The sequence below is a fragment of the Protopterus annectens genome, chromosome 2.part1, assembly GCF_019279795.1.
Source record: "Protopterus annectens isolate FY-2018-M chromosome 2.part1, PAN1.0, whole genome shotgun sequence".
Lineage (NCBI taxonomy): Eukaryota > Metazoa > Chordata > Ceratodontiformes > Protopteridae > Protopterus > Protopterus annectens.
In genome coordinates this window covers 1,240,540,744-1,240,559,906 of record NC_056729.1, presented here as the reverse complement: position 1 = coordinate 1,240,559,906, position 19,163 = coordinate 1,240,540,744, and the positions used below count along the sequence as shown (strand labels likewise).

Genomic DNA, 19,163 nt, shown 5'->3' with positions numbered 1-19,163 from the left:
CAGTTCCAAATTCATTTACCTAGAAGGTGCAATGAAATCTTATTTTGTATTACTCTAGCCCAAAAGAAGACCAGGACCGAGAAATCATGTCTAGCCTGAAGTTGTCTTAAAAGCATTCAGAAAAAGTCTTTGTCACAGTCACACAAATATCATCTAAGAATAAATCTGAAAAAGGCTTATGAAGTAGCCACTGCTGTGGTTGAATGGGCTACAGGTGTAACAAAGAAATATTTGCTTTATTTAGTAAAACATAATTTAATACAGTCTGAATGCCACTTGGACATGTGATTTTAGACACCTTAGAACACAATTTATTGAAAACATAAGGAAGAAATTACTAAGTATTCTTTCTGAATGATTTTGATCTGTTCTGTCCACAGAGAATCACAATTCCCTAAACACATCCCTGCAATGTCATACAATTGCCTCCATGGTAATTATTTGGAAACGATACAGGAAAACTAAACAGTTGATTCAAACTTGGCTCTGTGGCTACCTTGAGCACAAAGGTACACAAGGTTACACAAAACACACATCTTTAATAACATATTCTTTATCTTACTACACCCTACCATTCTTCCACATATCTCACTCTCCATCAATACTAACAAAAATATCCTAACTTCAAAGGATACAGTAACTCAAGATATATATATGACTCACTGCTAAGGTTCTGTGTCTTAATACAGGACATCTAGACTCTCTAATTTCTAGTGAAATAAATACCCGATAGCATCATAATGTATAAAGAAAAACTATTCTCCGTTACAAAACACTTCAAATAGTTTATCAATGTAAACATTATTTTCTGCACTTGTATTATCCAATGCCTCCATCTCTGATGTAAATCCAATTATGTATGCATTGATGGAACTTTTCGCCGCAGACCTCAGCTGAAAGCCCATTCAGACTATGTTGGTCAACAAAGACAAATAATAAAAGTAGGGTCTGTCCACATGATCACCTAAACAGATGAGGTTTAACAAACAATGCTTGCAGTTCTAAAACTCTTACAGATGTGACATCCACAAGAAAAAGATTTCCATGGCAAAAAAAAAAAAAAATCAGCTTTATAAACTGGTATGAAAGGATGCAACATTATTTTTGCCAGCATAAAATATAATCTTAAGGGGGAACTGGACCCTTGAATGAAAGACTGACTTAGAATGTACCCATAAAATGTGCCTTAGAAACCTTTAAGGAAGCAAGGGAAAAATTATGAAGCCCTTGATGAAAATTAAAAATAGCAAAAAGATGAACCTTGACAAATGAATAGCTGAGGCTTGTATCAAAGTCTAGGAAAGATAATTTAAAATGACAGACACTGAGAAAGGATTCAGTCATTTGAGGTAACCCAAACAGAGAAATATATCCACTGGTTCTTGAATTTTTAGGCTCCTGAGCAGAAAAAAAAAGGATCTGGATAAACCAAGGAGGGTATGCAGTGCCTCTGGCTATCAACAGAAATGAAGGCTCCTCCATAACATACAAAAAAGGCTGTGACAATGACTTTGGACTTGGACTGCCTGACTTCACAAATACATTTTGGTACATTGAGAAATAGGCAGGGATACTGATCTAAGGTTCTGAAGAAAATGAAATTCCATCTTCATGAGATGAAATATGAGCATTATATATTCTATTACATTTATTTACTGGCATTTGTTTACTAGGATGGTCCACTGGGCCATTAAGAGCCCATTTTCAATGGAGGCCCGGGGAGAAAAGCTCCATAAAACAGAACATTTATCAGTATTAATGTGAAAATATACACAAAAATATAACATTACACAAACAATATAAAATATGCACGAAAAATAAAAGCAATGAGAAACATTAGCAGTACATTCTTAAGATTACAAAAAGTTAAAATAAAAGTGAAAAGGGTATAATAGCAAGAATTTATATTGTACTTGTAGTTAAGTTATCTAAAGAGACTTAACTGAGAGAACAATTTGAGATAAGAATATATACGAGAGTCAGTCAGGTTATGAAGGGAGGTTTACTAGAGGTACAGATCCAGTCAGTAGAGAAGTGTTCACGCAAAGAAGTTTTGAAAGAAGTATTTATCTTGTGCATGCAAAATGAAAACAGATTCTGTACATAAAATACTCAAACTATGATGATAATAGTGTATGTAGTAAATATAACAAGAAATAAATACAGTTTGTGGTGAATGAGTTCTCAGACCTAAAATGCCAAATCCCAGGAAAATCCCGTGATTTTCCAAAACTGATCGTTCAAAATTTACCAGTGTTTTTTTTCATAAAATGAAAATCAGTATCCCTGGAAAAAGTGTGTGTGTGTGTGGGAGGGGTCAAAGAGTAGTCCTATGGGCCATTTTTGGACAGTCCCTGGGCCTCTTCCCTAGAAGAGGGGTCAGGGAGGAGAAGAAGATACTGCACTGGTGTTGGTCAGGGATGCAAATAAGTCACAAAAGTATGTAAGTAGAAATGAGGAAAGTGTAAAGTAGCCCTAGGGCCACTTCTGGATAACAGCACCTTTGGACCACTTACTGGGAAGGGAATCATGGAGTAGAAGCAGCTGCGTTTGCTGCTGGCCAAGAATGCACATAAGCCACAGAAAGACCTCTCCCAGTGACATAATTTCTGCATTAGTGATGAACTAGGAGACCATTAATGTGGCATCAGCATACAGTGGCTAAGTCTGTCTACAACAGAACTGGCTTTCTGAGGAACATGGGTAGCTGTTAGAAAACAGTTGGATGAAACAGCCAATTCTCATACTTTTATGGCATCTTGATACAGGGGGGGGAATGAATACGTTCCACCCTGCTTGTTTATATGCTGTATCACAGCCTTATTTTCAGTATTAATGGCAAATGTATCTTGAGTAAGGGAGTCCTGCAAAGTGAGGAAAACCACCCTAAAGTCAAGAACACTGATATGTAAACTGGTCTCCAATTGTGACCAGGCCCATGGACTATCTGCCCTGGACAATTCTGCCCAACCTAGGGCTGCAGCATTCATGACAACAGTCACTAAAGGAAAATAGGGCTGAAAGGGACTGTCCAGAATGAAACTGTGATTATGTAACCACCAATATAAATGCATCCTAACCTGATCTGATAATACAAATTGTCTGCACACTGTGGCCATCACGTCTTGAGGGCCCACTACAGAACTCTTACGTGAAATCTACATGAGGAACTAGGTAAACGGCAGTTGCCATCAGTAATAAGGTTTTGAGGCAAAGAGCAACTGAGACTGCGTGGAACTGAAGGAGCTGTTCCACTGCTTGCTGAATGGAAAGAATCCTTTCTGAAGGGAGTATGGCTTTGCAGGACAGGGTGTCTAATGTACAGTGACTACTAATCAGGGCATGTCATGGTTCCACCTGTCACGGACTGAAACAACTGAATAAGACCTTCCAGTGGAAATACTAGTCCCTGTAACATTGATGCAGATAGGAGCCATTCATCCAAGGCAGGGAAACACCTTGATCCACTGCAGCCCCTTGTTTAGTGCAAATGCAGTCACACATCTGATAAACAACCAACGGGCTGACAGGAAAGTAAATGGAAGAGCCCAAACTTGATAATGACTAGTTCCTAACCAAACATGAAGAAACCTCACTTACTCCTTTGCAATCTTTACCCATAGGCAGGTGTCTTGAAGGTCCAAAAAGCAAATCCAGTCTCCTCTTGACAAGCAAAGAACTGACTACATTATAAGCATCTAGAACCTTGGTTTGGTAGCATATTCATTCAGGCCACTGAAATAAAAGACTGGTCCAAGGTCCTCTGTCTTTTTTGGAACTAAAAAAGAACCTGGATTAATATCTAGTTCTCTCTGGTCTGGTAGTGCCTTTTGGGTGTCCCTTTTGTGATTAAAGTTTAGATCTCTTTTCTCAATGCACTCTTAAATAGGTGAAACATTTGACAATAGGAAAGTATGTGGTTTGGGGGGGAATGGAAAGGAATAGTCTAGCCTATGGAAATAACTGTCCAAATCCACCCACCTTGTGTGATAGCCAGACATACAGACAAATGGAGGGACAAGCAATCCCCTGACTGCCACCACAATGGGATATAGCCAGGCAAGTGATCAGGTAATCTGCTGTTCCTACAAATGAAGGATAAGGTTTCCCAGATTTTGCTAAGAATTTCTGCCTTTGATCCACAGTCCATTCTGGAAGCTGCCACGACCTTTTTTTTCACAGATTTTTGATTTCTCTGTTGCTGTTGACCACGACTGTACTACAACTGCTGTGGACTCTTCTGTGTCCTTGAAAGGTTGCTTTATGGAGCCACAAACACCAACACTAATAAGGCGCTTCCCTCTCACTATCCTCCAGTTTCCCTTTTACTTTTGGACTGAACAAGTTAGCTCTGCTAACAGAAGTGTTAAGAACAGATACTCAAGACTGCCTTATTGGAACTGGTAAGGTGCAACTAGTTATAGTGGTGAACAGCACTGGTGGAGGCCTCTACCCTCAATGCACCATCCAAAGAGTTATATACCAGGTGCATGGTAGGGTTAGATATGGATAAACGTTTTGCTGCCTATGAACTTAAGACTGGATTTTAGTTCACTGCCCAGCAAATTTGAGACAGCTAATTAAGCACCCTAAAAGAAAAGGTAGAGGACGGACAGACACACGCACATGTTCAGAAGCCTACACTCCTTAATTAGGGCTAAACACAAAACTCTTGAAGTGTGGAAACCTACTAAGGGCTGCTGCAGTGACAATTCTGTTGATGGAAGGAGTCTGGACTCAACAGTTCCAGTCGTTGTGAGGATAGAGGATCTTATCTGGTCTCCTTAGAACAGATGATCAAAAGTCTCCTGCAAGATCTGTTCTGGAAATTTGAGTTTTCTGTGGGCTATCCACCCCCTTTTCTGCATCACCTCTAAAATCTTCTCAAATCTGGGACGATCTAGGGAACTTAAGAGAAATCTCCAATATCAGTGTTTGGTATGGGAGACACCACCAACAATGAGGCAATTTGAATACTCTTGCACAGGTGCTTCCTTCCTCTCCTCAGGGAGCAGAATTCTAAGAAAGAAAGAAAAACAAACAAGGTGAAGTATTAGCCAGACCCCCATACTGTGGTCTCACTGGTGTTTAGCTGATCCTCTACCCAGCCGATGGGATCTGTCGTTTGGGCAGTTTTTTCATCTCTTTCAACTTTCTGATTTAAAAGCCCACATTTGCGCTTGTTTCTCACTTTTCCTATAATTAGTCTAGTCTAGATACAGATTTGCTGTATCCAGGACGGTTTGCAAGCTGCTGAGCGGAGACAAAGTCTACTCTACAATTTTTTTCCTTAGATCTGCTAGTTCTGTCCTCTCCTGCACTTTTACTAGCTTATTAGTCTAGCACTTTACCAGACTTCTTGTAGCAATTATTGTAGCACACAAAAGTGCTATCAGCACTAAACATTCTAGAAGGAAACCGCTCCAGTATTTATTATTAATGCCCACCCCCTCCAGGCATGTCTAAAGGTCAGTTCCCTGTGCTTTCTCCTATTAACCTGGTAAACTTGGTGATCCTGAGGCAATGTAGCAACTGCCTCATGTACACTGACAACCCTCTCCTCCTACCTCCCGACACTCAGACTTGCAAGAGATGCACTTATAGATCCAAATTGGAAGCCACGCATTCTCCAGCAAAGACCGGAATAGCTGGTCAAAAGAAGAAGGTCAACACATGCACCACACCATATGGAACACACACCAGCACTGCTTTCACATAAAAACACAAACCACACACCTACTTTTGCGGAGGCTCTCATTAAAATCTACCGAACAGCAGAGAACTCCAAGGCAGAAACGCACCCAACAACCACAGCACAACACTGATCACGAGACACACAACTCTCCTTAACAGTGTGCCACTCAACCAAAGCCCCTAAGGCAAAACAGCATGCCCAACACACTAGTCATAAGTGACTCAATAGTGAGGCACACTGATGTCCCACTCACTAGGTTGAATAAGGAGAAAGTAACAGTCAGCTGCCTATCGGGTACCAGGACCCACTACATAACGCATGTACTCTGGTCCCTCAACAACGGTACAAATATGACTCAGTCATTGTACATGTGAGTGTAAATGATCTGAGACATACCTCCCTGGACTATGGAGAAGTTCTCGGATTATGATATCTCGGCAGATATGACCCTAGCCCTGAGCAGCATCCTATCATCACCCAAAATGATACCACAGTACAAGCAGAAAATGACTGATTTCAACAACTGGCTAAGTTTCTGCTGTCACTCTAAGGGAATCCAGTATCTGTCTGCCTGGGATGACATGATTGACAGACCTCGATGCTTTGCCAGAGATGGCCTGCATCTATCACCCCTGGGCTTCCGGAAACTGGCCAAGGCTCTTGCCAGCCCTATAGTGCCTTTTTTAGGCAGTGTTCCAAAGATCAAATTACCACTGTAACAGCTACAAACAAATGCAATCTGAGGGTCATGCTGCTCAATGCTAGAAGTCTAAATCTCAAAATGCACTCGCTCGAAGCACTCATTAAAATGGAGAACATCGACATTTGTGCTGTAACAGAGATCTGGTTCAAGGCAGCAGAAAGCACCCCTACACTACCAGGCTATAAATCTTTCCACACCTTTCGGCCCCAGAACTTGGACTGAAGCTCCAAAGGCAGTGGTGTTTCCATATTCATAAGGGATGCACACACCTCCAGATGGGTATCTCAATATAACGCATCAGAGATACTTCAGGTGCAGCTAACACTAGGTAAGACAGCGATTCAGGTCATAGCCTGCTATAGGTTCCCAACCATGTCGCAAGACTCATACGCCACGTTCCTAAGCACCATGGAGAATATTAGGCTCCAACCTAACACTCTCATACTAGGTGACTTTAACTACCCCTTGATTAACTGGGAAAACTACTCATGTACCAGTACACTTGCCAAACAATTCCTGGAATTTATTAATTCCAATGCCCTGGACCAGCTCGTTCTTACCTCCACTAGAGGTAGCAACATCCTTGACCTGGTCATTATTAACATGGGCGACCGTTGCTCTACACCAATAGTCAGCTCCTCCCTGGTTAGATCTGACCACAAACTAATCACCTTGGGAATCCACATCTCTCCCACCACCCCCACAAAGGTAATCACCAAGAAAAACTTCTCCAAAGCTAACTTTGGGCTCCCAAAAACAGAGGTAGTTAACTTCACGGCACCCATGCAAATGGAGAACAGTTGCATGACTGCCAAATCATACACCAATGCACTGTACGAACATGTAGACAAATGCATGGATCTCGTCATACCCAATAGAACCAAGACGCTCTCCTCCAATAAAAGGATGGCAGTGTGGTGGTCCCCTGCCATAAACAAACTCTACAACAGGAGGAGGAAACTGATGCGGAATAAGGTGAAGTACCAAGACTGGAAAAACTCCCTTATCAGCCTCAACAAAAAGTTGAGATCCCTCATCAAATCCTCTAAAGCTAGCTATGAAAACAGAACTGCAGCATACAGTAAAGACAACCACAAGGCATTCTCTAGTTATGTAAAGAATATCCATGGCAATACCCAGATATGCTCTGAGCTACTGCACAATGGTACCTCCCAAACTGTGCCAGCAGATATTGCCAATATACTGGCCGACAGATTCAGTACCAACTTTACCCCCCCAAGCACCAATCACAATACCAGTAGATTGCCAGGCACCCAGTATTACTGCTGCACAGTTTAAAACAGCACTGTCCAAGGCCAAGACTACAGCTTCTGTGGGACCTGACAATATTCCTGGCTATGTTCTACACAAACTACAGAGTGAACTGGCATCTTACTTGTGTGCCTTGTTCAATCATAGCCTCACCTCAGGCTTTGTCTCTACCGAATGGCGCACTGCTACAGTCATCCCTCTCCACAAAGGAGGAGTGACTACAGACCCAGGGAACTATCGCCTCATTAGCCTGGCGAGTCTGATATGCAAAGCTATGGAATGCATCATCATGGACCTAACAAAGAAGGATATAAGGAATTTCCAAACTCTGGATACCACACAGGTTGGTTTTGTGAAGGGTAGATCATGCCTGCTCAACTTGGTCAACTTCTTTGAGTTAGTCACCAGAGCTGTGGATGAAGGCAAGATGGTTCATACAGACAACCTTGATCTGGCCAAGGCCTTTGATACCATTCCCCACTCAGGAATCAGAAAAACTCACTAAGTTAGGCATCAACCCCTATATCACTAGGTGGGTTGCAAACTGGCTCACAGATAGAACCCACAGTGTGAAAGTAGCTGACTTCAAGTCATACTGCTGACTAGTCATGAGTGGAATCCCACAGGGTTTAGTCCTGGGTCCTCTTCTGTTTGGTATCTACTTCTATGAAGTCCAGGCCAATACGAAGGGACTCTGGCTGACAAAGTTCACAGACGATTGCTAGTTGGGAGCTATTATTAACTCCCCAAGTGATATTGACATCCTACAGAGTGGCCTCACTGAGACCAACGACTGGTATCAGAACCATAGCCATAAGCTCAATGCCAAAAATGTGTCATTATCCCCTTTGGGAAAAACCCAGTTCCCATGAATTACTACACTGATGGTAGTCCACTGAACGTACAGGGCGTTATAAGAGATCTGGGAACAAAGGTTGACAACAACCTCTCTTTCGATCATCACATTGCTACTGTGGTCAGAAAGTCCTTCTATGTGGCACATCTCATTACTAAGGGTTTTGCATCCAGGAAAAGAGAGATCATTGTCTCCCTCTACTCTTCCCTCATTAGGCCAAACATAGAGTACAATGCCCCATTTGGCTATCTCAGTAGACACTGCAACAACTGGAGAGGCCTCAAAAGTACCTCACAAAGAGGATCCTAGGCCTTAAACACTTGTCCTATATGGACAGACTCAAAAAACTCCAACTATTCTCTGTCTCATATCGCCTACTTAGAGGCGATCTCTGCTTGACTTACAAAGCCATGTCTAACCCAGCTCTGTTAGAAATGCTACATCTAAAGAAATCCCAATCCCTCCGCACCACATGCTCCAGAGACCTCAACCTCATTACCACAATCAACAGAACAAGATGGAGGGACAGGTTCATAACCCAGAGACTGCCCATGCTATGGAACAGACTTCCCATACATGTCAAGCAGAGCACCTCGCTGACCCTCCAAGAGAAATCTTGATGAGTGGATGGGAAATAGAAAATTCACCCCGGGGATAACTTCAGTGGCTCTACTTGACAGAGACGGTGGGAACTAAGGTTGGGTGGCATGATGCCAGGGAAATCCTATGGCTAGGCTTGTACAGGCACGAGGGCCGTTAGCCTAGTACACACCTATGAACCTATATATATATATATATATATATATATATATATATATATATATATTTACATATATATATATGGATCTAGGACGTTTGATCGAAAGATCAAACGCCCAAATCCATTAAGGGCGAGCAAACTTACGCGAAAGTACTTTTCACTGAAGAAGCACTTTTGCGTAAGCATGCCTGTTGCTGAGGCCATACTACGGTGCAGATAAGGGAAAATTCCTTTTTCCCCACTGTAGTGCGGTCTCGGAAGGAGAATATTAAATTAGGGAGAGCGTGGGGGGTGCAGGGGGGAGAAAGTTAATGCAGTGTTTTTTTTTATTAACACGCTTTAACGAAAGCGCTTTCGTTCAAGTGTGTTCAGTGGTTATGGATTCGGACGTTTGATCTTTCAATCAAACGTCCTAGATCCATATATATAAGTTACAACAAGGAGAGCAAATGTTTTTCCACGCTGTAAAAAAGCAAATGCTTATGTGAATGAACATTCTTCCTAATGGAGTTTCTGCTGGCAATCTTTTGAATGGGATTATGGTACAGCACATTAAGGGAATTTGCTCTTACCCCGCTGTTGAGCAATCTCAGAGTTAGTATATATAATTAGCAGAGGGGGTGCCCCCTGCAAAAAAAAAAACAAAGTAACAATTACTCGTTTTTTGGAACAGTTGCTCATATGAACTTTCACTATAAACTGATAGCTGTTTACACTTTCACTCATATAAGTGTCTGCTGTTTCATGAGACACTCGTGCATGTGTGTATATATATATAATATATATATATATATATATATATATATATATATATATATATATATATATATATACACACACACACACACATATATATATATATATATATATATATATATATATATATATATATATATATATATATATATACAACTGTGTGTGTGTGTGTGTGTGTGTGTGTATATATATATATATATATATATATATATATATATATATATATAAAATGAAAAAACAAGATTAAATATTTATAAGAATGTTTAGAAATAGGAAATCAATGTTAGGTTTATTAACAAATATGGAAAACAGTAATAGTTTAAAAAGAAGCTATGTTCTTACCATAATGTTCCATCTGTGTTGTCGATCTTCATTCATTCTTGACTGATGGGTTCGATTCCGACTTCTCGGAACCGACTCAGCCGTTATACATACCTCGCATCAGCCAAAAACTCTCGAGCTAAGGCTCTACCCACAATGCCTTTCCCCCATTATCTCAGATTGAGTTTGCCTAGTAGTTTAGAAAATACAGAAGCCCTGTCTAAGGTATGACCCTACAACATCCCAGGACTAGGTCCGAACCTTCAGGAGTCTGTTGGAGTGGGCAGGAGGGTGGGATGTCAAGAATGAATGAAGATCAATAGCACAGATGGAACATTATGGTAAGAACATAACTACTTAATCTGATGTTGTCAATCTTTATTCATTCTTGACTGATGGTACAGAGACCCTATCTACTTTAGATCTTGGAAGGCTCTAAAGAAGGATATTCCTGAGCACCATAGAGCCAAAGGTGCCCTTCCCCTGGAGACAATGTCTAACTTGTAATGAGTGATAAAGGTATGTGGAGTAGCCCAAGTTGCAGCTGCACATGTGTCTTCCATAGAAGCTCTGGAATGGAAGACTGCAGAAATGGAAACAGATCTTGTAGAATGAGCTCTAACTACAGCTGATAACTCAAGTTCATTTTGGTTGTATATAAGCTAATGCAGTCTCTTAGCCATTTTGACAATGTCACCTTTGATACAGGCTTGCACAATCTGGGTCCTGAAAATGATAGAAATAGTTGGTCTGATTTTCTAGAAGACTTTGCTCTGTCCAGGTACAAACGTAATTGTCTGTGGGCATCTAACAAGTATAAACAGTACTCTCCTTTGTAAATTTTGGGAAGAAAACTGGTAAGTCTATGGACTAGTTGATATTAGACTCTGATACCACTTTGGGAAGGAAGATGGGATTGGTTCTGAGTGATGCTCTTTCTTTGTGAAAAATGATGTATGGATGATTCACACATAAAGCCTGTAACTCAAATTCTCCTAGCAGACGTGATAGCTACTAGGAAGAGGGTCTTCCAAGATAATAACTTGAGGTTGCAAGTAGCTGCTGGTTCAAAGGACTGTCAAACTAGACACTGTAAGACTAAGGTCAAATTCCATGGCACTACATGGTCTTTGAAAGAGGGTTTTAAATGCAGAGCTCCTTTAAGAAAAATTCTGCATAGACAATGAGACATCAAGGAATGGTCATCAAAACCATTATGAAAATATGAAATGGCAGCCAAATGAACCTTAATTGCAGATGTAGAAGCCCCCATTTCAAATAAGGTAGCTAAATATTTCAGGACTTTGCAACTGATGCCAAGAAAGGGACTATGCAATTTGTACACGCCCAAATTAAATTTTTTTTCCATTTGCCAAGATAAAGCTTCCTGGTGGATGGTATATGGGAGGCAAGAAGTCTCTGTTGCACTGGAGAGGACAAGTTATTCTGCCTGGCAATTACTGGAATTGGAGAAACCAAGCAGTCAGCTTGAGATTTTTAAGGTTGGGATGCATCAGATCCTGGGGGTGAAACAGGCCCAGAGTCCACAGGCGGTGAACCAGATGAATCCAAAGAAAGGGGAACCAGACTTGACAGGTCCAGTATGGTGCAATGAGAATCACTTTGCTTCTCAACTGTTAGGCTTTCCTCAGAAACTGGGGGATCAGTGGAATTAGGGGAAAGGAATACAGGAGTCCTGGGGCCAATCGAGAAGAAGTGCATCTCTCGACGACTCCCTGCAAGGCTGGATAAGGGCAAAGTAGTTGCTGCATTTGTGGTTTATAGGAGAAGTGAACAGGTCATAGCAAAGCTGACCCCATCGTTGCTACATTGAAAATGACAGACCACTCATGAGACAGAAAGATGCATCTGCTCAGTTTATTCTCAATCACACTGGAGTTCCCCGGGAAATGCATTGGTAAGAGAAAGCGGTTGGAAGCGAATGCCAAATCCTTAGGGCTTCCTGACACAGAGGGTAGGACTTAGTCCCCCCTTGTTTGTCGATATACCAGACTACGGACATGTTGTCTGGTTGGATTGCAATTGTCCCCAAAGGAAGAAAAGCCTGGAATGCTTGCAAAGCTAAAAGCACTGCCCTCAATTCTAAGACGCTGATGTGCAAATTGGCCTGTTGTGAGGACCAAGTGCCTTGAACACTCCTTCCCAGAAAATGCCCACACTCCATCTGGGAGGTGTCCATGGTCACTACGGCCTTGGTATGAAAGGGGGAAAAGGGATGACCCCATATAATCTCTTCTAGCTTCATCCACCAAGATAAAGCCTTTTCCCAGCGATTTATTATCAAGACTGGATGGGACATGGGGCACATTAGAAGTGACCAATGTAACACCAACAGCCATTGAAGCAGCTTCATGTGATACATCGCTAGGGGAATTAACATTATTGTTGCTGCCATGGATCCCAGAGCTTGTAGTATCAGACAAGCAGGAACTTTGTTTTGGGAAATGATTACCTGAAGTTGTGACCTGAGTTTCAACAGTCTGTGGAGAGGAAAGGAGGCTATACAGGATACTGTATTTAACCCTGCTCCGATGAACTCCAGATCCTGCGCTGGAGTCAATTGTGACTTTTCTTTGTTGACTGAAATGCTTAGTATCTCGGCAAGATGTAGAGCAAAGTCCATGGTGTAAAGCAGCAGATGCCTGAAGGGAGCGGTGAGGAGTCAGTCACCTACATAAGGAAACACGAGGAATCCCCATAGTCTCAAAAGAGCTGCTATGACTACCATGCATTTGGTGAGCACCCTGGGGGCTGTGGTGAGACTGAAGGGCAGTGATCGAAATTGGTAAAGAAGACCTAGCCAGAAGAGGAGATACCTTCTGGAGCGTTTGTCCATTTTTATGTGGTAATACGCGTCCTGAAGATCTACAGAACACATCCAATCATCCTTCTCTAGAAAGGGAAGGATTAACTGAATCGTGACCAACTAGAATTTTGTCTGTTGTACAAATTTGTTCAATAGGCTGAGATCCAAGATTGGTTTCCAGTCCCCTTTTCTGGCACTAAAAAGAATCTTGAGTAGAACCCGGATCCTACTTGGCCTGGTAGGACTACTTGGATGACTTTTTTTGAAGCAGCTTTTGAATCTCTAGTGCTGCTAGATCCCTCTGACTGGGTGGAACATTGGGGTTTCGCTTTTGGGATTTTGTGCAAAGATGAAAGGGAATATAGTAAACTTTGGTAATTATTTTCTGCAGCCAAGTGTCTGATGTTATTGTAAGCCAGGCTGAATGGTGCAGGAAGAACCTTCCCTCAAATGCTTCAGGGGTAACGGATCAGGCCTCCATTCAGGAGTGCTGACAGGATTGTCAAGGAAAGGGATCTCTGGAGTCCTGGTTACGCGGACTCCCTCTGCCATGGGAAGGGCGTCTTCCAGAAGAATTCCCCACTCTGCCCTGGGAGGAATACTTGTCATGTGTCTCCTGAAAAAGCCCTTGGGTCTTCTTGAACCACATTTTCCACTCCTCTGATTCCTGGAGTAAGGTCGTTGTGGAGCAGAAAATTCAACGCCCACAGCAGAAAGGGTCCTTCCGTCCTTTTCACACCTGGTGAGTGTGTCTATGACTTTTGGGCTACACAAAAAAGTACCATCAATGGAAGTGTTGATAAAGGAACACTTAAAGGGCTGTGTGAAATCACACAAGCACATCCAGGCATGAGGCCTAATAGCAACGCCTGTACCCACTGCTCTAGATGTCCCTTCATCTGTATGAGCAATAAGCCACATGGGCAAATTTGAGATAGACTCCAGGGTGGCAAGCTGAGAGGCTACTTTATCTCAAACCTCGTCAGATACTGCTCCTGCAAGGATGTCTGAAAACTCAGTTATTATATCCCTTTGGAGCCTAGTAAAGGGTGCCAAGAAGTTCAAGGACCAAATAGCGAAGATAGATGAAGCAGAAACCCACTTCCCAAATCTATCCATCGTCCGAGACTCTTGGTTAGGAGGATGGATAGTTGAACTCTCCTCAGCGACTTCTTTTTTGGTGGCTGCCGCCACCACCATGGCATCAACTGCTAGACCCTTAGACCAATGGGGCTGATCCACCAGGGCTGAAATAATCTTATCCGGTCTCTGGGAAATAGGCTCTATGGAGTTAGGAGCCTTCCATGCCGCTAAATGATCAACTTAACTAGGTCGTCAGTGAGCGGGGTCACCCAAGAAGTAGAAGGGTGGGCACGAAAAGCTTGCAACATCAGATTCCTCAGAGGATGGGTTTGAGGGCTTCCAACCATCTCTCTGTGTAAATATTTCCAGGATGTCTCCAAAACAGACATCTTCCAGGGGTGACCATGGGGACACTTCCCCTTCATCGTAATCTGTGTCTTCAGTGAAATATTCTTCAGGAGAATCTAGGCGCTTCCTCTTGCACTTTCTCTTATGGGATGGCTCCTTAGGGGGAGGTTCTGAGGAGGACTCTAAAGATGGGGGACCCTGAATGGGGGTGTCTTGCAGCTCTTGTGCCTGCTGTTCTGACTTAATGGATTGTGACAGCTGTGACTCAGAGGAAACAAAAATATGGCACTCCAACGAGGACAGAACCAGCTGGGATTCTGCTGAGGGCAAAGCTCTCTCCATAATCCGGAAGGCAGGCCTACCCGAAGAGGGATGGGAGCCCCGAACCGAGAAAGGCAACCTCAGAATTGGGGTCACACCCCACTCTGACAAGCCGCCACCCAGAGTAGGAGCCAAGAGAGGCACTGTCAAAACAACTGGAACTGGTGCAAGGATCTCGGAACCAACAGCCAAACCATGGCATGTGATGGATCAGAAGGGGCCAAAGACCACACAGACGATTCCAGCACCGAGGTGAGATCCACCATTGGCACCGAGGTAACTGGCACCGGGAGCATCAAAGTGGGTAGGCTCCAAGTCCTGAAACTAAGCTGAAGGAGGATAAACTGGTGGAATTCTTGGAGAATAAGCCTCAGCTCCGGGTGTGAGAGAGGTTTGTGACAGTGCAGGGAGGCCTCTAGCTGCCAAAAGCTGATCCACTAATCTGACTATGTCCAATTCTGATAGACTCCTAGAGGAACAGATTGACATTCCGGAAGGGGACTCAGGCCTATCCAGAAAGGGGCTTGATTGTTCACCCAAAAAGGAGTCCACCGAAGGGGAATATCTAGTCCTGGGAATAATTGGCAGATCGACTTTCGGAACCATAGGCTGTTGTATGGAAGGGGACTGTGGAACTGAATGAGAGAACAGTGGAGGTTAAACAGAAACTATTGTCAGTGCAGAAGAGGTCGTCGGCACTGAAGTTATGGTCAGTGCCAAAGAGGTTTAAGTCTGAGCCGGTTCAATGACTGACGGCACTGATGAGGACTTGTATTTGGTGCCAGAGGTGATGATATTGCCAATTTCGGTACTTTGACTTTCGGTTCCAAAGAAACTGTTTGAACCTGCATATTTGCGACTTTGTTTCATGTGCTGTAGAAGAAGTCGGCACAGAGTGGCTTCTTTTCTTTACATCAGGTTTAGGAGATGCTGAAATGTCTGCCTTAAATAGGGATTCAGTAAAAGGACATTTCAATAAGCCTATTGCGCCTCTCGGCTAAAGTATGGGCGCTAAAGCCCTGACAAATAGTACAAGTCAAGTCCAAGTGAGGGGCACCCAAACAGTACATGCAGGAAAGATGCCTATCAGAATTGGGCATCTTTCTGCCACAGTCTTGACACTGCTTTAATCTGGATCTCCTCTTTTGCTTCTCTGCCATATTGAAAAAGGGAATTTTTTTTATTTATTTTTTTGATATACCAACAATGGTATAGAGAAAATACCCAAACATGTAAAGGGAGAAAAAGGGAAAAGAGGATACCAACAATGGTAATAAGAGTTACCAAAAAGGTAAAAAGGGGGTGTAGAAATCGTCGGAAAAACAGTCGCTCACTCAACAACATTGCAAAATGATCTAGCAAAAATGTTTAACCAAATATTTTTAGAAAAGAAGAAATCTAAAGCACTTAGCCGAGAGCATCGGCTAATGCATTCAATGTTTTTATGCGGCAAACGAGATTTGAGGTAATGGGGAGAAAGGCATTGTGGGTAGAGGCTTAGCTCGAGAATTTTTGGATGGTGTAAGCTATATATAATGGATGAGTTGGTTCCAAGAGGTCACAACTGAACCCATCAGTCAAGAATGAAGATTATCAACATCAGATCAGTAGTTCCCCTGGGACTTCATACTGACCAGGCGAGAAGCACGGAACACAGTTACTGATTTTCACAGTGAAGTACCATTGGTTAAACATTGATTAAAGCAGGTCTATAAATCCTGAGGCAAGTCTCCTGTCAAGATGCTAAGTAGCAAGGAGTGGTTACCAAGTTCAAAGGCCTTGACCTGGAAAACAGAAATGCCACCAGTCAGAATTCCATGATCCACAAAGAAGAAGACACAGTCAATTAGCGACCACGGGGTGGATGTAGTATGTTTAACCTGCCTGAAGCTATGCAGACAGACAGAAGATTACACATCAAAATTTTCTTGAAAATAAAATCCAACCACTTAGCCAATGATCTTAGCATGACAGGCAGAAGTAAAATGCCCCTAAACTGGTACCAGTGATTTCTGGAAAAGGTTTAATCAGTACCCTTTTCTAAAAAGCCAAAAAAAAAAAAAAAATGCTAGGGGACAGTAAATCACTAAAGATAAGTAAGCATGCAGACTTCAGCTATGTACAGCAAAAAGCAGTTCTGTAACAGAACCCTCCATTATGTAGCATCTAGCATGCCTGTCTACAGTACACCCCCCAGAACTGTACTTGTTGGGTTACACTAGCGGGGCCTTGCTGAAATGATCTACACAGAACACAGTGTATGGTACATCATAAGCATTACAGGCCAAGCAAGTTGATTTTTAAGAACTTGAAAGCAAGGGAGAGTAAAATGGCAGTTCTTTTCGAAATATTCAGCCAGTTAGTCAGGGCACACTATGCTTGGCACATGAAGGACACTCATTTCTTCTTCCAAAGCTGGAGGTCTAGAAAGGACGTAGAGAATGGCAGACTTCTGTGCTAGGCAAAACAATGGATAAGCTTCACAAGGACAGGTTTGGCAGTATTCTTGAAGAAAAAAAATGATGAATATAAACCAGCATGGCTTGCCTTGACTTGTCGTCTGGAATACACAGTAGTATCTAAATTAGAGTCAACTATCTTGTGTGCAACATAACTTACTACCATGTAGAATAACTAGATAATAATTTATATGTTAACTTTGTGTCTAGTGATATAGCTGAAATGTGAGCATCAGTAATGTAATGACTCCTACGTTTATCTGAATATTCTACATAACACAAATGCTAAGTGAAACTAGAAAACATTGCACATTCATTGAAACAGAAAATCATCAGTAACATGGAATAAACATATGGATCACACACTCACAATACTATAATTTGTATGATACCATCAAAAGTGTATACATTTCTTAGAGCAATGGCACTATGAATTCTCAAGGTGATGAGCATGCAATAAATGTATGCATGTTTGTTATACCACAAGGCTCACAGCTGAGTGGTTAGAGTACTGCAAAACCACTACAGCAGCAGTATTCTAAAAATGTATTCGTATAGATATCCCTAATAAATAAGCAACCAACGCCATCTTTTAATAATACAGTAAAAGCATGACTTAGACTCCCATCTAATTTTTGAAGAGCAAATGCTACACAAAGGAATCCAACATCCTAATCTATTATTTATGTGAAAACTTACCAGCTCAATCCAAGAGTTGATGCTGACAGTTAATGGGTCAAGGGACTCCACATAGTGCCACCAATGTCTGGGAATGAAAAGCACCTATGAGAAAGGAGATAAAACATGTTAACAGAAAAATCTTTTAAAATGCTTCAAACAAAATCAGAAAAAATAAGAAGTTAGTCTTGCATGAATATATTTAATTTTAAAGATTAATAAATATGTTGTTGAAATTTACAAAAGCACTTCATATGTACATCTGTATGTTTATATTAGGTATGCACTTAGATTCATAATGCATATGCTTGCATGCATGTGCACAGAAAACCATAAACATGACTGAATGCATATATGTAGGCCATCGGTTGTATGAGCTGACCCTCAGGAGTCTACATTTTTTTCCAAGAAAAACTGTGAATAATTCATCATTTAAAGGTTTAATAACATATTATGGTAACCTAAACGGTATTCAAAAAGAAAAACAAAGTCTGCTGTCATTAACTTCATAAGCTTCTGTGAGCCTATGACTTTTTCTCTTATGTATGAAAAATAAATAAATAAAAACTCCCTAAGCCCAATTCCAACACAACAAATGCTGTGGATTTCTGTGCAAAGTGTGTGATCTTAACAGCAAAGCTAAACATTTAAATTTTTATTCCAAAAAAGCAGAAATGGCTACTACCTCAGAGGTTTCTAACTAAGATCATCAAGGATATTCAGCATGTGCCTTACACAGGCTGACTAAAGTCCCTGTCACTATATTCAGTATCATATAGACTTCTTAGGGTAGACTTATGCCTGGCTTACAGAGCAATCTCCGACCCAAAACTAATGAACTTGCTGCACATCTGTGAATCAAATGGGACTAGAGCTACTCATTCCAGGGACCTAAATATGGCATGTGACTTGAATAAGACATGCTGAAGGGACAGATTTGTCTCCTACCAACTGCCATCGTCTTTGCAATAGGCTGCCAATTCATGTGAAGAAGAGCTCCTCTATGACACTGTTCAAAAGGAATCTGGACAGTTGGATGTGGCACTGTAAATTCTTACCAGGGATAGCACCCACAACCCTCCTG

General features: G+C 41.9%; 1 protein-coding gene across 1 annotated transcript in view; it reads right to left on the bottom strand.

The window, feature by feature from the left end:
* The window catches only part of LOC122794961 (HSPB1-associated protein 1-like), a 477,584-nt gene that overhangs the window by 323,154 nt on the left and 135,267 nt on the right, over positions 1–19,163 (bottom strand). The window contains exon 5 of the mRNA XM_044063556.1: positions 18,101–18,184. Within this exon, the coding sequence (XP_043919491.1) occupies positions 18,101–18,184 (84 nt within the window). The remainder of the gene's footprint in view (positions 1–18,100; positions 18,185–19,163) is intronic.